The sequence below is a fragment of the Dicentrarchus labrax genome, unplaced genomic scaffold (assembly GCF_905237075.1).
Source record: "Dicentrarchus labrax unplaced genomic scaffold, dlabrax2021, whole genome shotgun sequence".
NCBI lineage: Eukaryota > Metazoa > Chordata > Actinopteri > Moronidae > Dicentrarchus > Dicentrarchus labrax.
The window spans coordinates 13,830,497-13,850,378 of NW_026136716.1; the positions used below are offsets into that span (position 1 = coordinate 13,830,497).

At 39.4% G+C, this 19,882-nt stretch overlaps 1 protein-coding gene across 2 annotated transcripts in view; it reads right to left on the bottom strand.

Moving 5' to 3' along the window:
- The window catches only part of LOC127378793 (DNA-binding protein SATB2), a 30,450-nt gene extending 12,941 nt beyond the window's left edge, over positions 1-17,509 (bottom strand). For both annotated transcript variants that reach the window (XM_051428058.1, XM_051428057.1), the window contains exons 1-5: positions 17,317-17,509; positions 7,745-7,981; positions 5,165-5,350; positions 1,674-1,800; positions 1,378-1,501 (exon numbers count right to left, since the gene is read on the bottom strand). In XM_051428058.1, coding sequence (XP_051284018.1) covers positions 1,378-1,501; positions 1,674-1,800; positions 5,165-5,350; positions 7,745-7,937 — 630 coding nt within the window. In that variant the 5' untranslated portion in view covers positions 7,938-7,981; positions 17,317-17,509. The remainder of the gene's footprint in view (positions 1-1,377; positions 1,502-1,673; positions 1,801-5,164; positions 5,351-7,744; positions 7,982-17,316) is intronic.
- Positions 17,510-19,882: the final 2,373 nt, after the last annotated feature.

The following is a 19,882-nucleotide window of genomic DNA, read 5'->3' on the forward strand; positions in this document are numbered from 1 at the left end:
CCTCCCTTTCTTTCCCAACATGCACTGTGGTCAGTTCTCCAGAGCAGAAGATGCACACACTCAAAATAAGTAGTGAAAGCTCAACATGGGAAACACTGAGGATTAAAACTCACATGAGTCAGGCTGCAAACACACACACCACCCACACACTTCCCCTAATCACTAATTACATCATGACTAAGTCGTGTGTATAAATCACAAGTCAAAATGACACACTCTCAAGTCTAATGACTGCAGGGTGTGTGTGTGAGCAGGATAATTGAGGTGTGCGTATTTGCATCCTTTCCCATGGGACTGTATCAATACTGTATAATACCGAGTGTGTATGTGTGTACATGCATGCGTGTATACGTAGAGAGAAAATACTTAGCAGTATCTCAGCTATCTGTGTGTTTCTATCATTTACTGTAGAAAAGGAATTTAAAGCAACATCTCCTTACTTGCACATGTTTAATGAGGTTATCATCTATCAGCCAGGATACCAGAAAGTAAACTTTATTTCTCTGAACTGAACAGAACTGAACTAAATTCATTATAAAATAACAACCACACAGCATTTTGAATGCTGATGAGACTAAAGCTAGAATTATGGTTCTGTGGAGATGCACATAAACGTATTTAGACCTGCTCAGAGAATGATAACCATACGAACAGAGAACTGCAAGCAGGCTGAGGGGTTGATCCAATGTCCTGTCCACAAGTTCTCTCTTTTTCTTTCAGAGTTTGGGTGTATATTTCAGCGTATTACTGCCACGAGTGATCTAGCAAAACTGAATTAACTTTCAAGGAACTTAATATTGCTTCACATCTTCATCATCATAGTCCCATCTATTTACCGAGGAGTCCAAATTCTTTTACATTTGCTTGACGGATGTAGCGGTTTGTTTACACTGTTACCAGGCGGAAACTGATTCCTGATATTTTCTTTGTTTGCAATTGTAGAAATATAAAATAAACACACACACACACTTGTTTTTTTGCAGCCTGGAGAAGTGTAATTATTCCAGCTATGAAAAACCCCACGACCATTTTTATCAGCATTTATTATTAGGATTTCTCATTGCATTTGGCATGTCACAAACTAAGCATTTACTTGATAAAAGCAATCATCAGATTATTCAATTAATATTTAAAATAATTGTTAGTCACTCACACACACACACACACACACACACACACACACACACACACACACACACACACACACACACACACACACACACACACACACACACACACACACACACACAACACAAAAAACACACACACACACGTAGCCCACCATTAAGTTTTACATCTAAGTTTGAGCACCTGTGCATTAGATATTCATTGCCTTTCAATGAATATCTGGGTGTTGGGTGTATGAACTGAGGTTACCTGGGAGAGAGGACACTCCTTGGCCAGCGTGCTTTGGTTGGTCTCTCTGAGCAGCTCTTTGAGGGCGTTCCTCACTGTAGCGTGGGTCCACTGCTCTGATGGCAGCTCCTCAAGCCGGGCAAAGCTGCACAGGTGAAAGTCTTTATTATACACTGGATTAACCTTCCATTCTTTAAAGCAGGGTTGTAGGAGGCTGCCACATTGGTCAAATCAACCAACAAACTGCTAGAATCTCTCAGTTATCAAACAGAAACAAGCATTTTGTTGTCACACACGCACACGCACACAGGGCTGACCTGTACAGTAGGATCCGCAGTGTGACCATGTGGTAGACATCAAGCAGCATGTCGGCCACTGTGGCCTCCGGAGCGTCTGTTAGGAAGTGGATGGGCATTGGTTTCCACCGGCCCACTTTAATGATGCCTGGAGAACACAAACAAACACAACAACAAATATACAAGTAAAGCGTATGTTCATTGTCAGTTTAAAAGTCTGGATCTAAAATAACAATATTAGAAATACTTATATACACACACACAGTAGTAATTGTCACGCTCTTGCTTTTTCTTTTTAATATAAAAGGCTAACCTACTTGTTTGTGAGTGTGAGTGTGAGTGTGTGTTGTTTATGTTGGGGAGCTCTCCCGGTCTCAGAGCATCACCCTGGGTTCAACATTCCCCTGGCCTCCTTTACAACCGTGACTGGAAGTGCAAATCTAAACAGGCCTAATCGCGTTAAGATCTGCTAAATCAAACACAGACCCTGGCTGGCCTTGGCCTGCCAGCCTCAGTCATGTGTGTGTGTGTCTTCATTGCATGAGGATGGTGGTGATAGGGGCAAAAGAACAAAGGCTGTTCTCTTGGGACCCTACAGTTGATTAATCAGAGGAGAAATGTAAAATCAGCTCAACATTAAAGAGTGAAGCAGGCTGTGAATGAGAGCGGCGTTTTGATGTTGATGTACTGAATACAGACTGAGCTCATTGTTCTGTCTGACAGCACAATATTTCCCCTCATAACTGGTAACAGGTATTGTGTGTCCTGCAGCCGACTTTGCTTTAGAACTGATTGTTAATACTTTGACATGTCATCAGCTGCTTACTGATATCAATTTGCACACATACTTGAACATTTTAAACTCTTCTTATGCACAAATAAACAGTAACTAGACAGGTATGTTGTCAGTGTAGAATATTGCGGGATTAAACAGGGCTTCATCAAATCTTATTTAACCAAACACACACTTGTCTCTTCACAGAAATGGCCAATATTATGGTTTTAGTTTATCTCAGATATAGCAGTATGTGCTTTCATGTTGGCCACTGAGTAACGCATATGGCTGTACAAAAATGTCAAAGAATTGTTTGAGGTACTTTAGAAAGAGAGTCTCTATAACTTTAAGTACATATGCTGGGGACAATTCTTTAATTACATTTTATATTGAACATAACTGATTGTTAAATTTTTTAACTGTTTTTTAATAAACAAAAGGTTGTTGTAGCCTAAGCTATATAAATCTAGGAGGTTCATCTATTTAGTAGGATCTATTGGTGGAAATGGAATATAATATTCATAGGTATGGTTTCATTAGTGTATAATCACCTGAAAATAGGAATTGTGCTTTGGTTACCTCAGAATGAGCTGTTTTTATATAGACACAGACACACAGACACACAGACACACAGACACACACACACACAGACACACACGGTTGCCTTCCATGGATTGATGTCAAGTAAACTATTGATGAACCTCAGTTGCAAAGTTCCTGGAAAACTCAGGGTGTGTATTTTAAACATGTTTAAAATAATATAGTTGAAACATATCGATTTAATATGTTTCTTAAAATAAGGTTTGGGTTGTTTCTGCAATCCTCTAGTGGTTTGCAAGCCTTCAAAAACGGTCGATTGTTATTTTTAAGTGAGTAATATCAGAGAAAGCTTCCAAAAACATGGCCTTAAGTTAAATTTAGTTAGATTTTTTTGCTTAGCAATTCACCTAAGCCCATGTTAAATCTAGGGCAGTAACCATATACTCTAAATAAGAAATAGCTTCTTTTTAATTAGCCATAATGTGCAAGTTAATTAAAGAAAACCCCCTGTGCCAGTTAAGAGTTTAAAAATACTTGTCCAGCCAAAGTTATGCAAGATGCAATTCAATCGCAGAAGAAAATAGAAGAGTCTCTGTATAATTTTGGTTGTGACCACACTGGGGGAAAAAATGCATGACTCCAGCCAAAAATTATTTATTTGAAAAGAAAAGGCTTATTTCTCAGAACAAAACCTAGCCATTTGGGAGAGGCGAGGGGGGTCGCAGGGCGTCGGCCACTTGGTTAGAGTGCCCTGTGTTTACGGGACACACCAGGAATGTCAAACTGCCCTACTCTGTGTGTGTGAAGGCTGTTGTTTCATGGCTGACTGGATGTTGTCTGCCTCCTTGTTTTGATCTCAAAATGATGAGAAAAATAGTTTTGGTGCTGGTCTTGGACGCACAGATACAGACTTCATGCTGCTTGCCGGGTAAACTGAATCACATCAGGAGATAAATGTTGGAGAAATCAGGCAGGTTTATCTTTAAAATACCTTCTTGGTAAATGCCTTTCCTGTGATCGTATAGTTTTGGGTACTCGTCTGTACCCATGTGGCAAACCCCACCCATCTGGAAACCACTTATGCTTTATCCATTTATGCTGCTGCTGGAAATAATTAATTACTCATCAATTACCAAACAAAGTGGTAAGAAAAGACTGAAACATGAGTTGTTTTCCATTATTGTGTAATCATGGAAACGTTTAGATACCTACGTTCCCCAGATGTGATGTGAAGAGGCAGAGGCTGATGAGGGTCAACAATATTAGTTTGAAGAAAAAATATGTAGTTGTCAATATCTATGACCTGCACAAAAACAGGGATGTGACATCACTGAAGCTTGGGTTTGGGTTCACTGCTCTGCTCTCCCTCATCCTGATGCCCGGAAATCCAAATTTTGTCAAAGTGGAGGACGCCTGGGTGGAGCTGAGCAGGAAACCACCCTGGCTGTCAATCAAGCAAATATGCTTTAAAATACACTTCTCTTTAAGCCTTAATGTCTGCTTAAGGGAACAATGATTCTCAATGTTGCCACCACATAACATTAAATGATGTGTATCTAGATTATGGGACCCAGATTTATTCTGGATTAAAGTTACTGAATTGTGCCATTCACGTTAACACTGTCGGTTCTCTTGGGTTCAGGATCAAGTCCGTTCATAAGGAACTGCAGTGTAGCCATTTTTTGAAATGTATATAAAGTCATATTTGAATTGTTTGGCAGTTTGAAGATATTTGTTGTCATAGGACGTCTTTCCAAACAGGATTTCTTGTATTCGGAACTATAAGTACAGTGCTAGTACGGCTGAGATGTGGGGCTAATGTGTGGATTTTACGCAGGGATAAGCTGAACTTAAACATAAACTGAATCCAGAGGAAGGAATTTCTGAAAAGACAATAAAAGATGCATCATGTCAGCACTAAAGAGCGCCGTTTCCTGCAGATCAGCCCTTCAGTCAAGTGGGGTGTGGTCATCACAGAACGCATTGCACACAGCTTCAGTCATTAGCTGACTAATTTATGTGATTGAGAGAATTAGACAAGTGAGTTTTTAACGATAGTCCACTTGGTTGCAAAGGTTTGAATCAGAAAAGCAGATGAACGTCAGTTTGTTTGAGCTATTTTCACTGAAAGGAAGAGCACCTGAATATGAATCCATTGATTTGAACATGCACCTGCACACACCCAGACTCTACTTACCACTTGCCTGTACAGCTGAGCTGTGAGAGTATCCCAGAGCGACCAGTGCCGTCTCTACCAGCTGTGTGAAGAGGACGTCCTTACGAACCAACACAAACTCAGCGTGACGGTCGCTGTGCCCCTCACAGTCACCGGCTACGCCCACATCTGCACGCTCCACCACACAGTAGACCGGGATCATCAAACCTGGCAGTCAAACACAGACAGTTATAGGAGAACAGGGTTGAGCTCCACTGGGACTAGTCTCTGGTGTGTGCAGACAGGAAGGGGGGTGGGGGTCATGTGGCCCAGGTGGCACCTGGAAGTTGCTTAACGTTTTCCCAGATCCATTATTCTTTGGCTGTTTTTCATCATCTGAATAAGACTTTGCAGACAGGCTTGCCCAATTCAGACAGGCAATTCAAATTTAATTTTAGTTGTATAGCGCCAAATCATAAAAGAAGTTATCTCAGGACACTTTTCAAATATAGCAGGTCTAGACTGAACTCTTGGTGACAGGGGCAAGGAAAAAACTTCTTTTAAGAAACCTCGTGCAGACCCGGGCTCTAGGTGAGCGGCTGTCTATTTAGAATATGTAGGGGGAGAAGGTAAATGCAGGTTCCTTTTTACTCTTAGCTGTTACTCATAAGCAAGGCACAGTGCAAATAACTGGTTTCTTGTGTTTTTTAAAGTTTTTTGAGAATTTGTAAGTTTCTTTTTTATCATCCATGTTTCAGCACTCTGAATAGTATCTGCGTTAGGGATTCCTACAGAAACAAGGCTGACAGCAACAGATTTCTGTCTGTTCAGTGTTGCTGCAGTATAGCTGCTTGGTGGTCTCAGTACAGCGCTCTGGTTGAACTGGGCAGCTGCCAGTGTGAATGTAAGATTGTACAACTGTATTTGTGTTTGCACCACATATTAAAACCACAAGGAATACGACTTGTTTCCAGGGCTCTTAAAGCACTGCTGGACATAATATCTATTTCATTTAGCACTCAGGAGCGATGCCATAACTCCAGCAGTGAGACCGATTCCTGTGCGTTGGTCTAGACTCGTTACTGGGCGAGTACCGAGAGCTCCTCCAAGCCTGGAACCATTCACACCCATCCAGTTCACTGCTCTGTCCCACAGGAACTCCTAATTAACAAGCTATCAATCCTCCTCCTGACGAGGCAGCGACACATCAGCCGGAGCCAAACCGCAGCAGCATCAGGCACGCTATCGGCCAATAAGCCAAGCACTCAGTGGAAGGGTGGAGGGAGGCAACCCAGCCGAATATCTGTGTGTGGGTGTGTGTGTATTACCGTTACAATGTTTGTGTGATGATGCATGATGATGTTTTCAACTGCATGAGAGAATAATGGGCATCTGTGCGTGAGTGTGTTCTGTTTTAGGTATTTTAGAGTGTACATGCAGCTCTGTAAAACTGCACCAATGCAGAATGTGTGTGTGTGTGTGTGTGTGTGTGTGTGTGTCTGTGTGTGTGGCCACCCCACCCACAGACAGACACCCACATCATCCACATGTTCTTGGTACACTTTATTTTTGTGCCCTGTGCTAACACTTTATTCTAACATTTTAGAACATTTTGTGAGGAGTTATAGTTCACGTACTCTGGCCTTAAGCAAGGAGCCTGTGATCTCCTGCATCTGTAGGTTAGATAATTAACAGACTAGTTTGTATTATTTGTCCACCGACCACGTTAAAAAGGCAAAAGAGTTTATAGCTAAACAATGCTAAATATTAAAATGAGGCAAACATATTTTTTAGACAATCTCTCTTTGAAAGATGAAACAAGATATTTGCACGACAAGTGGTGAAAGAAGAAGAGACTTATTTTGAAAGGTACAGGTTAACTCTCCTCCATTAATAGGGTAGGTAGGTAATGTTTTGTGTTTTAACACAAAGTTTGGTGTTTGACTTGCATATAAATGTATTGTTTGGGATGTTACTTGCTGCTCATAGGTACAGAGAGCATTTATGCAGTGGAGACCCTGTGAATGCTTTGTTTCTCTAAAACTGAGGGGAAGTTATGCTGATGCCTTGCAAGAAAGTGCTGACAGAGTTAAATGCAGTCCTTGTCCACTATTGAGCGCAACACAGAGTTAGAGCCACTAGTTGTAGACAGCATCCCAGTGTCACACCAAAGCAGAGGGTACCGTGTCAGTTTTCCTCGCCTAAAAGCGAAAAGTACACATGGGTTTGAGCAGTGGCAAAAACAAGCACTTTTACAGGACGTACTTTAACGGGTACATTTCTCCAGAAGGCTAATGTTACAGAGCAGCCATAGCAGTACGTTTTGTGAATATTTTCTTATCTATTATTGAGGGTATATTTCAACCAAACCAGCATTGGCGATTTTGGCTGGAGAGACTAACAAAGCTGGTTTGGGTGAGTTTTATTTTGTTTCTGTCCAGTTTGAAGTGTGTTTGACAGTAATCTGCTGGGTAAAATGACTGTACCCCCAGCAATTCAGACCAGAATGGTCTGGTAGCATTCCGTATACATAACCTTTCAGCCATAAAAATGACTTAACTCTAGTAATCAAGCATGTGTATCTCTGTATCCAAGTAGTACGTGTGTGTCCTAACACCCCACCTCCAAGTGGTCTCAGCGGTGTGCCATTCTGCCTGGTACGCGGAGCTGCGGGGCTGCCGTTGACTTCCACACGGCTTGACTTGCACGGTGGGGGGCCACTGGAGGCGGGGCTCTCCCCTCTCTCCTCGGGGCTGGTGCTGTCCCGAAGGCTGGGGCTTTCTGTTCCCCCCCCTGCACCTCCGAGCTGCTCCATCCCCCTGAAAACTCCAGGAGGAGCACCCAGCACAGTGTGTGAAGCTGGGAGAAAACACAAGACAATAAAGTATCAGTGTTTTTAGCAGATACTCATTTGCAACACCCAAAAGAAGGGCTTTTATGAAAATAAGAGGTTAGAGACAGGAAGGTTAGAGGGAATACAAAAAGATACATGTGAAAAAAGGCAATTTTCCCCAAAAAACTTCAATTACTACACAGTGCTTATGGATTTTTCTTTTTTTTTCATGAACAAAGTAAGAAATTAGGGCTGCATGTTATGGTAAAAGCATCATATTGAAATTATTTTGACAAATATTGGGATTGTGATATGATTTGTGATTAGTGTGTAAATCATTTTTGTAACACAAATTGAATTTTCCCTGAAAAAAAAAAAAAACAAACAAAAAAACCCCCATGAAATTTGTTGGTGTCTGTACCAAACAAACAATATTTGTAGGCCAGGCATCTCTTCAGAACTGCAGTACTTCATTATAATGCTGTTAATAACGCTGTCTTGTTTTTACTTTTATTCAAGGTTAAGGTTAGAGAGGGGTAAGGATGAGGAGTATGCAGTTACTATATCAGTAACTCTCTGCCAGCACAAAACTAACAAGCTGCTCCTCACACAGTGCAACTACACTCTCTACATTGAGTATATCATGTTTCATACTTTGCCAGTGTTGACGGTGAAGAGCCGTTACCGACCATTTCATCAAAAACTGTAGCTTTGTTCAATTCCTCCCCAGCCAGTACAGTGAATACATTTCTTATTCACATACAGGAGAGGTAGGGGCAACCACAGACAGAGAGTGCGAGGCATCTGGGACAAATCAGAGGTCAACAAGATGCATTCACTCAGACTAAATACTGGCAAGTATATTATTCTCTATTTAGACACATAGGAGTAAACGACACAGTATAATGACAGACGTGAGACTGTAAGGCGAGTATGGAACACTATGACAACACACTCTGTTTACTGGAGGTAAGGATACAACCCAAAGTGTGTAAACTCATATGATGATGACGTAAGAATTTTTAAACACTCATGTTGTACTGTGGATGGTTCTCGTTGTGCTTCAGCTGCATACTTTTCCACCATGATCCCATTATATATTTACTTATGCAAATTACGGTGGTGATGGTAATTATTTACAGGGTTTCTGCCGGTTTCAACAGTTTCAATTTAAGACTTTAAAACCTTCAAGACCTTTATGAATGCAGTTCAATAGCTACTTCACATACATACATACTGGCAAAAAAGGTACAAAGGTTATGAAGGAAAATTAATATTTGTTCTATGCTGGTTTCATCTTATAGTTGTTACAGAAGGAGCAATAATTTGTTTTCCATTTTAAATTACAATTCAGACTGAAAAATTTTACTTTATACAAGTAACGCTAACTTAATTAATCCAATCAATTTTTTAAATCATCAAAACCCCACCGACACTCTTGTATTAACTAGATTTTTCTAAATATTTTGTATTTTTGTGTCAACACACTGGTCATTTTTATGATATAGGTGGTATTAACATAAACTATTTATGTTTAAACATGACAGACATATTATGGTAGTTTAAAAAAAGCTTTTTCCTTCACTAATTAATAATTGTTAATATGTGTGACCAGGTGCTTCAATACAGTAATCAAACAATAAACTTAAACGGAGAACCAGTGGTGTAAGTCTGATGTTCCTGCTACTATGATGACAGCGAAGGAGAACAGAAGTAGAAAGGACATGATTTCAATCCTGACTTTGGTGTATGAGTTGACATAACAACATACAGTGTGAACATACACATGAACGACATGACTGAACACATGAGGAAAGGACAGAGTACACGATAATACGTGGCCGCATATGAAACAGGTCACAATGTGACAGAACACTACATACTACACTACAGAGCAGGAAACGACTGGTCTGTCCTCACACATTAACAGTTAAAACCTTTTGTGTGGATTAAACAAGATATTAATGAGCTTTAGAGATGCTGGTAGATAGATTTAGTTTCCCTTGTATAGAGCCAGTCTAGCAGCTTCCATGCAGGTCTCATGTGGTTAAAACAAAAACACACACAGCCATATGAAACATCACTTTTACATGTTGTGTTTTTACACCTTTTTATATAGTTTCAAAACCATAAAAAGGTTTTGTGTCACTGGTTTACTGCTAGTTTAAAAAGGACTTTTTAAAAGGCAGTGAAGGGTCAAAAATATATATGAACAGTATACCCAAAATCTGCTGCATCATGCACGGCAAAATAAACTCAGTAAACACAGTACATTTGGGAAAAGCTGTCTGCTCTCTGCTTCGTGTTTTTCCCTCACACTGTGTGGTTTCCACTGGTATGACCGTAAAGCCAACAGCGACACATGATTATAATAAAACGCACATGCAAAATTAATAGCTGCTGTTAAAAAAGCCCATCCAACACAAACAAGAAAAAAACAAAACAAAAGTCACAGCATTGTGCGACACTGAGGCCCTACCTCACTTTGCTCAAGAGAAAGAACAAGCTTTGCAATCTGATTTTCTTCACTGTATTTGACTGACTGAAATCAATGTGTTACAGAATTTGCCTCCACACTCACTAAATGCAAGTAGCATTAAATAAGCATCAAATACAGAGAAGATCTTGCATTTACCTTCCAGACTGTCATACAGCTTTCCTGTGGCGCTCCACAGATTTTACACATTTTAGGTCTAGGTGTGTGCTACTTGCGTTCGGCACCATGGCACAGCTTCGCCCCCTCAGTATCCTCTGTTTAAGTCTTAGGTTGTGTATCTATAGAATCAATTATTGGCAGTGATATGTGTGATTATCACTTAGCTGTAAGTTTCAGAACCATGGACAGCTCTGTTCGTTGTGTGTGGGCAACAGGAAGTAAAGCCACAGAGAGAGAGAGCTGCAAGCCGCAAACAGCTGCTTCTACACATCTCCCGCGCAGAAATTCAAAAAATATTTTGCTCTAGTATTTTATGAAAAAAAAAAAAAAAAAAACAGATTTTAAAACAGCCCCCTCAGTCACTTCGGCCTGGCACCGGGCCTGGCACTATTATGCTACATTTGTTGGAAATAAACTCCTGCACAGTCTAACTCACAATAATCCATTTATTTGCAACATTTGGGTGCTAGACCTTCATCAGGCAAAGATTGCTAGCACCAAGACGTTGAAAAGAAATGTATTATCACAAATGTTGCAAATAAATAAATGCAAAGCATTACTATTACATTAAATGTACAATAGCAAAAACAGTATGCATTGATTATTTCTGCCGACAAACAACTGTTCAGGAACCAGTGCCAGGGACTAGACCTCAGGGTGACCCTGGGTAACGGGTGAAGAACTCATTATTGATGCATACTAGCTTGGGCCATTAACAACACTGGAATTCAGTATTTTTCACGATTCCTCATGGCTCGCTGAATGACAGCAGTCCCGACTCCAAGCTTCAAAACATCCCTTTAGAAACGGGTGGCATCAGGGTGCAAAGTTAACCCTCCAAGTGCCAAATGTGACCCTCACTATCCACCGTACCCATCATGACGTCAGCGAATCAAATCATCTATTTGGTGTTTTCTACACAGTGTCATGTTTTTGCCGTAAGAAACATCAGCGTTGCATGTTATTAGACACATTCCCAGTGTTAAGCCACCATAAAGAAAACATGAAGACGAAGAGAAAGGTCATGGATGTCAGCATTTCTGCGAGATCCTGAATAAGATATGAAGCTCAAAAGGTTCAGAAGGGCTCAAAACTTATTTTTTGTCAAATAATGCGCGATGCGGTTTTGTGGCCAGTAAAGAATATAATTGGATGGTAAATGTTCTCAGTTTACCTGCCATTGGCAGATGAGCCTAAAAGTTCATTTTGGTGTTCACTGTGTGTCATGTTTTGCAACAATGTACAATTAAGAAGCCGTTTTATTACTAAAAGACCACCATGTTGATCCTGCTGCTGATCTCTGTCCCTCTGGGTGCAGCTGTCCCTCCCACGCTGCCTTTGTTAATTTACCCATCAATCCTTTATAATAAAACAGATTTAATGATTACTGAGCATTCTCCAGTCCACCAAAACCAAAAAACATCTGAAAAAATCTGCTTCCCCTGCTGGGACTCAATTTCACTCCAGGGAGGAAAATAACTAAATGCTTTATTTTCGTCATTTTCTCAAATCAACACACATCAAACGAAGACCCACTGCCAATGAAACCCTTTTCATATTCATTTTAGCACGACACAGGTCCCACCGGACACCTCAGTCACACACTGTATCCCAACGAGCAACTCAAACAGGAATGCATCATCAGAAAAATGTGTATAATGATTAGATTGCATGTTAACTTTCAAAACAAACTGCTCTCTCGCTCTCTCTTTCACTGTGTGTTTGGTCTCCGTTTAATAAACACATTTTTGGAATATTTGGGGCAATTGATTATAATTAGCCTCCTTCCCTCCTTCATATTTTCTCCTCTAACCAGAGCAATATATAAGTCATTAATGAGGAGACATAAAATGTGGAGGGAAAATAGAGGGTTGTGGTGTTTGACTCACAGAGAGCTGTGCATGTACACACAGTGGAATCAGTAAAACCTGATGTACAGGCCTTTCAGTGCTGTCAAAGTCATTGTTTTTGAGATATCACTATTTTACAAGCTACTAGCTGTTACATTTCGTGGGACCAGAGGGAGGGCAGTTTCCATGGGAACTCAGCGAGACTTTTGACATATGGAAGTGGGCGTGGTTTCAGGTTGTAAAAATGATGACGCTACAGGGACCACGAAACTGAAGCAGCTAAATGGAATTCAGCCTTGGTTGATGTTATTATTTACGTTTACGTGCAGAAAGGGCCAAAACTGTTCTTCTGGTGTGTAAACAACCTCTGAGCTAAAAGTCAACACCAACACAATAAAACTGTTTAACATATGTATTTTCAGAGCTTTGTGTTTATTTTCATGTCAAACAGTAACTGCAAATAGTCATTTACTAGGCTAATAGAAATACAGTCATATAAGATGGGTGGGGGCCACTCACACACATAAAACCACTTCAAGGGTGTACAGCCAGGAGACCACACACTCCCAACACAGACCTCGTTCACTTTACTACACATGGAGGCCAAATGTAGTCACACTCCACAGAAAACCTCCACCGGCTGTAATACTGTAGGGGTTCCATTCAGGCCGGCTCTAATTTAAGTGGTCTCTTGAGGGAGTTCCTCGAGTCTTTAAGGGGGCTTCAGGGGCCTTTAGCAGCATTTTAAGTGTACACTGTAATTAAATGAACTGTGAATTTTCTAAGTAGAGCTACTGAAGGGGAGTATGATGATCTTTGAGAGGGTTCATGGGGTCCTTGAATAGGTTACATCTACAGTAGGACAGGCTGACTTTTACTGTACTTTACTTCAGTAGAAATTCTTGGGGTCTGGTGACACCTAAAAGTCTGCTGGCAGGGTCCAAAGAGGGCTCCAGGAGCCCTTGAAGAGTTTCCAGTGGCTTTTAAAAAAAGGGCCTTAAAAAAAAAAAAAAAAAAAAGGGTCCTTTAGTGGATTTGAGGACATCACAAAAGCATGTACAAAGACAAACAGGTACAATCTCTGCACACGCACAAAGTACACATTCCTACCAGTTGTTTCACACTTTCCCACTGGTTGTCCCACGTTATTTTAAAGGGGAGGAATAAAAAAATGGAGGCAATCTTAAGTTTAATTTCACTGACATGCAACTACCTAACACATCTCCTCCATCGAGACCGTAAACAGAAAAAAACACTCCTATAAGTGCAGTTTATAATCTTTATATAACGATATAAAGAACAGTACGAAGAACAATAATACTGAACTCATCCAGTCACTCACATGTGAAAACCCTGAAGAGAATGTAACAATCCGGGATTCTCTACTAGCGACAAAGCCAAAGACCACATGTTGCAGTCTAGCTAAGAGAAAGCATAAAAACAAAACAAAACCACCACCAACAACAACAACAACAACAACAACAACAACTATAGCTCTCCCTTCATACTTTTTCATGCTAATAATTGTTTTATTATAATCTCCTTGTATAAAAGCCTAGATGAGATAAACAGAAGAGCTGGGCATGAAAAACACTAAACCTCTAATCTTACTCCTAAAAGGTGACCTCTGACCCCAAATTCTGAAAATTTCTACACCACCATCTTTTAGCAGCACCCTCTAGGGAGCGAGAGCTAATGAATGTGACAACCAACCCCTTCCTTCCCCTACATCATATTTGTTAGGATACACACAACGTGTTTTGGTGAGAAACACTGAACGTAAACATAAATTTTGTTTGTTTACGAGCAAACTCCACAGGGGCCCCTTTAAGCTGCTCAACCAGCCTCACGATGAGCTACACAGTCCCTCATCTCTCGCAGCACATTAAATATCAACGTATTCTCATATGCGGGCCATAGGAAAACAGGAAACAGTGCAGACAGTGTTCGCTCTATTTATTTAACAAAGAACACTAATTTCTATTTGTTTCAATTGACAGGAACTTCATCTCAGTTAGGTTTTTCGTCAGGCCTTCAGACACTTTCACATATGAATACGGGTCATTTTTCTAATTTGACTAACATTATTTCAGGAAACTAAACAGTATGTATGTAGAACAGACAATCTCTGTCATGTGTGAGACAACAGCTTTCTCCTCAGTCTCCAATACCAACAGTAGGCGCGCTCTGAGTGAAATGATCAGTTATTGACTTGTATTGCCCGAGGACCTCCACTTTAATTTCTCTTTGAAACTGGATGAGAATCTTTAACAAAAAACACAATTTTTACTGATTCACTCAGAAACTATCGGACAGTGGGAGAGAAGGAAACGTCTCACCCCACAACACAAAAGTTATTTTATTCTGCCTTCAAAATGTAAAATATTTTCCACTGTGATTTATAGTGGAAGTGAATTCCTGCACATAATGAACATTATTTTTGTACATTTGTTTTCCTTTTATTTACTGTACTGAAATTCCTTTTATAATCTTGTTATTCAGACTTTTCTTTTTGTTTACTCTGATAATGTAGAGTACAGTAAAATTAGTACATTTCATGTCATTTTCCTCATTCTAGACTATCATTTATTATAGTTTACATTCTTATATTGTGGTACCACATCATTAGCTATCACTCAAGTCTAATATTTTGTGCCTGAAATGCTCTTATTGTATATATATATATATATATCTATATGAGGCAGCTAGATGGCAATTTTGTTTAAACAGAGATTAACTCCCTTTCTTCTCACATAACTACGTGAAGAATTTCATTCAAATAACGTTAACTCTCCAATAATAATTTGTTCATTATTAATTACTCATTATTAGCAAATTGACTAAATCTTCAGGTCATTCGGGTAAATTCGGCACACGTGTACAAGCAATAACTTACTTCTACTGTTGTTAAGTCCCAACTTTTAGAGCTGTTTCTCCCCGCTGTCTGCGCTCCCCACGGCAGCATTACGGACGTTAGCAGCTCCAGAAGCAAAGGGCTTTTCACCTGACGTGTCACCGCAGGACAAACACAGCTGCAGCTAATAAAATCAGGCTAATAATGGCCCCGTTTGATTCAGGTGTGCCAAATGAACCGCTATTGACAATATATGCCAATGAGCACTGACAAAACCGGCGGAGGGAGACAAAACAGTCGCCTATTGTTAACGCTCAATGGCACAGTAAATCAAACGTTCTCGCTAGGCTACTCATTATTAATTGTATTAGCTGCAGCTGTGTTTAACCAATGATACGTCTGTGAAAGGGTCAGTCTAACTAAAGGATATCTAAACAACTGATGCTTGGTAGCGTGCTAAACTGAAGAGCGAATAATGGCGTTTTTTTTTATTAATTTCTCGAAGTTTTGAATTGAGTTTGGTGTGGCTTGCAGAACTAATTTATAAGCTAGGTTAACTCATTGTTTAAACTTGGCACCACGTCCGCATATTTAGGGACCGTGGTAAAAGTGTAAAAGCAGTGGTTTCAAATTGTTTTGTCTCCTAATAATAAATATATGTGGTCGAAACATAATTATAACAGAGGATTTTTTGAAAGGTAACAAGACTTTTCCAACCTGTCATCCTCCCTGTGCATGCTGGGATTGGCCTCCTCAAACCAGTTAGTGGAGAAATTAGTGACTAGGGAGTGTCTGTATTTAGTTTTTAATAGCTGTTATAAAATAGCTTTGTATTTTTTAGACCACATCATAGTAGTTCCACAGAGATCCAAAAACGACACATGCCATTAAAAGATGATCTGATTGGTCAAAAGCATATTAACTGAATATATAAATATAACAATAGCAAATTCAATAATTAAAATGAATTGTGAAAAAATATAATTGTCTTTTTTCCCTTCAATTTCAAACATTTAAGAAACCTTTACCTCCTGTCTTTTTATATTTTCTAAATCCTAAGCTGCTCACCATTTTCATAAACATGAACATTAAATTTAAGTCATCCTCCTTTAGTGGCTGTGAACACAGATCTGGCAGAAGATTACAGACTTAGATATTGCCATTGCAAAAATGTGAACGCTAATTAGAAAATTAGATTCATTTCACATTATTGGGGACCCCTAGTGCCAATCCAAGGACCGTGTAAGAAGAAATGATGTTACATGTTGTCCGAGAGTTCAAATTAGGTTTCCACCTCATAAGGATTTTTTTAATATGGTTATATGCGCCAAAGTGGTTTACAACTTTATTTGAAAACCACCACAAACATACAAATATCTATATTTTTATTAAACCAAGAGCTACCAAGTCAGCACAGTGAAAGGATCCTTAAAGATTAGAGAAACTGCCTTTCATTTCTGTAAAACTTATAACAAAAAAAAGATCTAGTACTTAGAATAACATTTCATCAAATAAAAAAATCAATAAATGAAAACTTAAAAAAACAATAAAAAGTGTCTCCCTAACATGAATTATCCTAACAGCTTTACTTAAGTGTACCAGATATTAGATAATGCAACAACTTATGTATTTTCACAATCATTAACTGCAGTTTCTAAAAGAAAGCAAATTGAATTCCAATCATATCTCATTAAAAGTGACAGCTCAATGCTGCGAATATATATTCCTGTCAAATAATGATGTTTTTTTATGGTCAAGGTTACATTTGGTTATAGTTATGCAGGTTGTGGAATGAGTTCCACTCACTTTACTGTAATGAAAACCAACTAAATCCACAAAATCTACTGTTATTGAAGCATGACATTTACATTTTCCCATGAAAGAAGTCTTACATTTCCATAAACTGTTTGCATCATTACCTATCATTTTGTTACACATTTTATTACAGTTTGTTTAGTTTTTTATCTGTTTTTTCTAAGTTTTCAGTAAATGCTCACTCACTTTTTAAGAAGTCACCGTGCTTGCTGGGGAATAAACTCCATCCATTGGTGAGAACGAGTGACTCCAGCCTGAGAGAATGTGAATTTTCCCTTTCGCAACAAAAAAACAGCACGCCGGCAGTACGAGCAAAGGATATAAAGACAAGGAGTGATGAGGGCAGACTGCTGCTGCCTGCTGAGTAAAGAGCAGGAAAATGACACATGTAGAGAGAGAGAGAGAGAGAGAGAGGGGAGGGAGGGAGAAAGGGAGGGAGCAGGGAGACGGCGTTTGGGAGGGAAACCTGAAAACAGATTGACATACATGAAAAAAGAGTTACATCTATTACATACATGGAAAAAAAGGTTACATTTATTATTTGATTACTTGTCTTCAAATAATCATCTTTACCATTTAAGCTCTGCTGTTGGAGAGGGTGTACAGTAAAAAGAGCTGCTTCTTTATTCTCCAAAGCCTTACACTAAATGAATAATGTGATCACAGATTTAGAAAGGATAATTAACTTCCCAGATGTCGTGATAGCAGAGTACAGGAGGAGGAGGAGGAGAAGGTATAAAAAGGTGATTTATGTCAGAAGTTCTTCATGGCAACAATGTCACAGTTCTTGAATAACAGTGTACTGTGGTGCTTTCTGACTGGTAGATCCGTAGAGTGTGTGGGGACCACTGAAGAGCCACAAACAACGTTTAAAAAGTTGCAAATGATCAAAATGGGCATAATAGAGAAGCTGATTGTCTGCCCCCTGCTGGTGGGAAACAGTAAAGATTAAAAGGGATAAAAATGAGTTCCAGACAAACCTTCCTTTCCTTAGAAATCCTTCAATCTGTAACTTCAGCTGTATCTGATGGGTGGATTTTAGTGTAAACACCCCTTAAAAGGTCCAATCTACAAGAGTTTCTAGTTATCCCAACACAGCTCAACATGTGTAATTAGTAGCTCAAATTCAAAACAGAGCTTGGTACAATTGTACAAGTAAACTGCAGTTGTTTTCTGCAATGAAAATAAACTAAAAAGTATAATTTCCACATTAAAAGCCTTCATCTGTTCCTTCTACCTCATAAAAAAATCCAGAATCTATGAATATAAAAATGTTCATTTCTAAAGTTATGGACCTCTGGTTATATATCATGAGCTTTTGGATGATTTGGTGCACGTTTGGAAGGTCTTTACTTTCCTGAGAACTGATCTCATATTCTCCGCCTGGTCATCACTTTCATGTTTTGTTAGAGTCTGTCCACATATCAGGGCTGGTGTTCAGAGGCAGTGGTCAGCTTTCCTTGATTTATTCTACATGGAAGAATATCACCTATCATTTACTGCTCAGCTGGCCTGCCTTCCTGTTGCTTCTCCTCTGTGGTTTGTGCGAAAACTGCCAACACTTGTCTGTCCTACATCATCTTAAGTATCTCTGACAGCTCACCACAAGTCACTCACCATGAGCAGGAGGTGTGTGTGCGCATATAGTGTATGTATATATATACATACTGTATAAGAGTGTGTGTGTGTGTGTGTGTGTGTGTGTGTGTGTGTGTGTGTGAGATGGTGGCAATTAAAGAGTGCTTTCATAAGACTCCAGTGAAAACAAGCCAGCCCTTATTACTGTAACAGCAAATATTGATGTTGTGGTCGGAGCTTTATGTTTGCTAACTAAAGCATTTCTGATTTACTCACTTAGCATACAGTGTAGGCTAGAAGGAGGCGCTGGTGGACCCACATGATCAAAAAATGTTTTTGAAGAGTTCCAGATTATTGTTAAATAAGCCAAATTCATATCAGATTGACTTCTTTGGGATCATTTTATTTTTTTTGCTTTATGTGATTTTAATTGTATCTTTATTTTACTGATTCGGTTTAGTTTATTTAGCTGCTGTCTATACTAAGGCTGATGGATTATTTTCATGATCAATTTTCTGCTGATTATTTTACAGATTAATCAATTTGGCAGTCGAGAGAATTGTGAAAAAAAAAAGGGAAAATTCCACATTTTCTAAAGTTTTGTGGCGGACAGTCCAAACACAAAGATATGCAGTTTATATGCAGGTTATCAGAATAGTTGCAGATTAATTGTCTGTCCATTGTCTTCTGCTCTGATCTGTGCCTTATTCTTCATTTGTGCCGTAACGCAAAGTCCATCCCACTCAGCACTGAGATTCTACTTTGCTTTGACAAACCACAGCAAACTGTAGACAACCTAAGAGCTCTTTGTTTTTTTTCACTGTCAAAATGCTGCCCCCCTGTGGTCCCTTAATGGCATGTCGTTAATGGCCAGATCAGTTGTCTCACCTGAAGTATAGACAGTTAGATGACTATTTTTATTCATTTATTCATTCCTGCCTATACTGTCATTGCATTTACATGTTATGTCCAAGACATTCAGACAAATGTTGTTCTATGTCATTTTTATTTATTTCCTCTCTGACTGCCTGAGGAAAGTGTCTTGAAAAATGGGAAATAAACCAGAAAGAGTTTTGAAAGCTACCAGTAGTGTTCTTTAAACTACATGTATCCGTTTTTGTTTTTTGGTCACTTGACAGCAAAACTTCACAGCAAACTGGAAATCTCACACGTA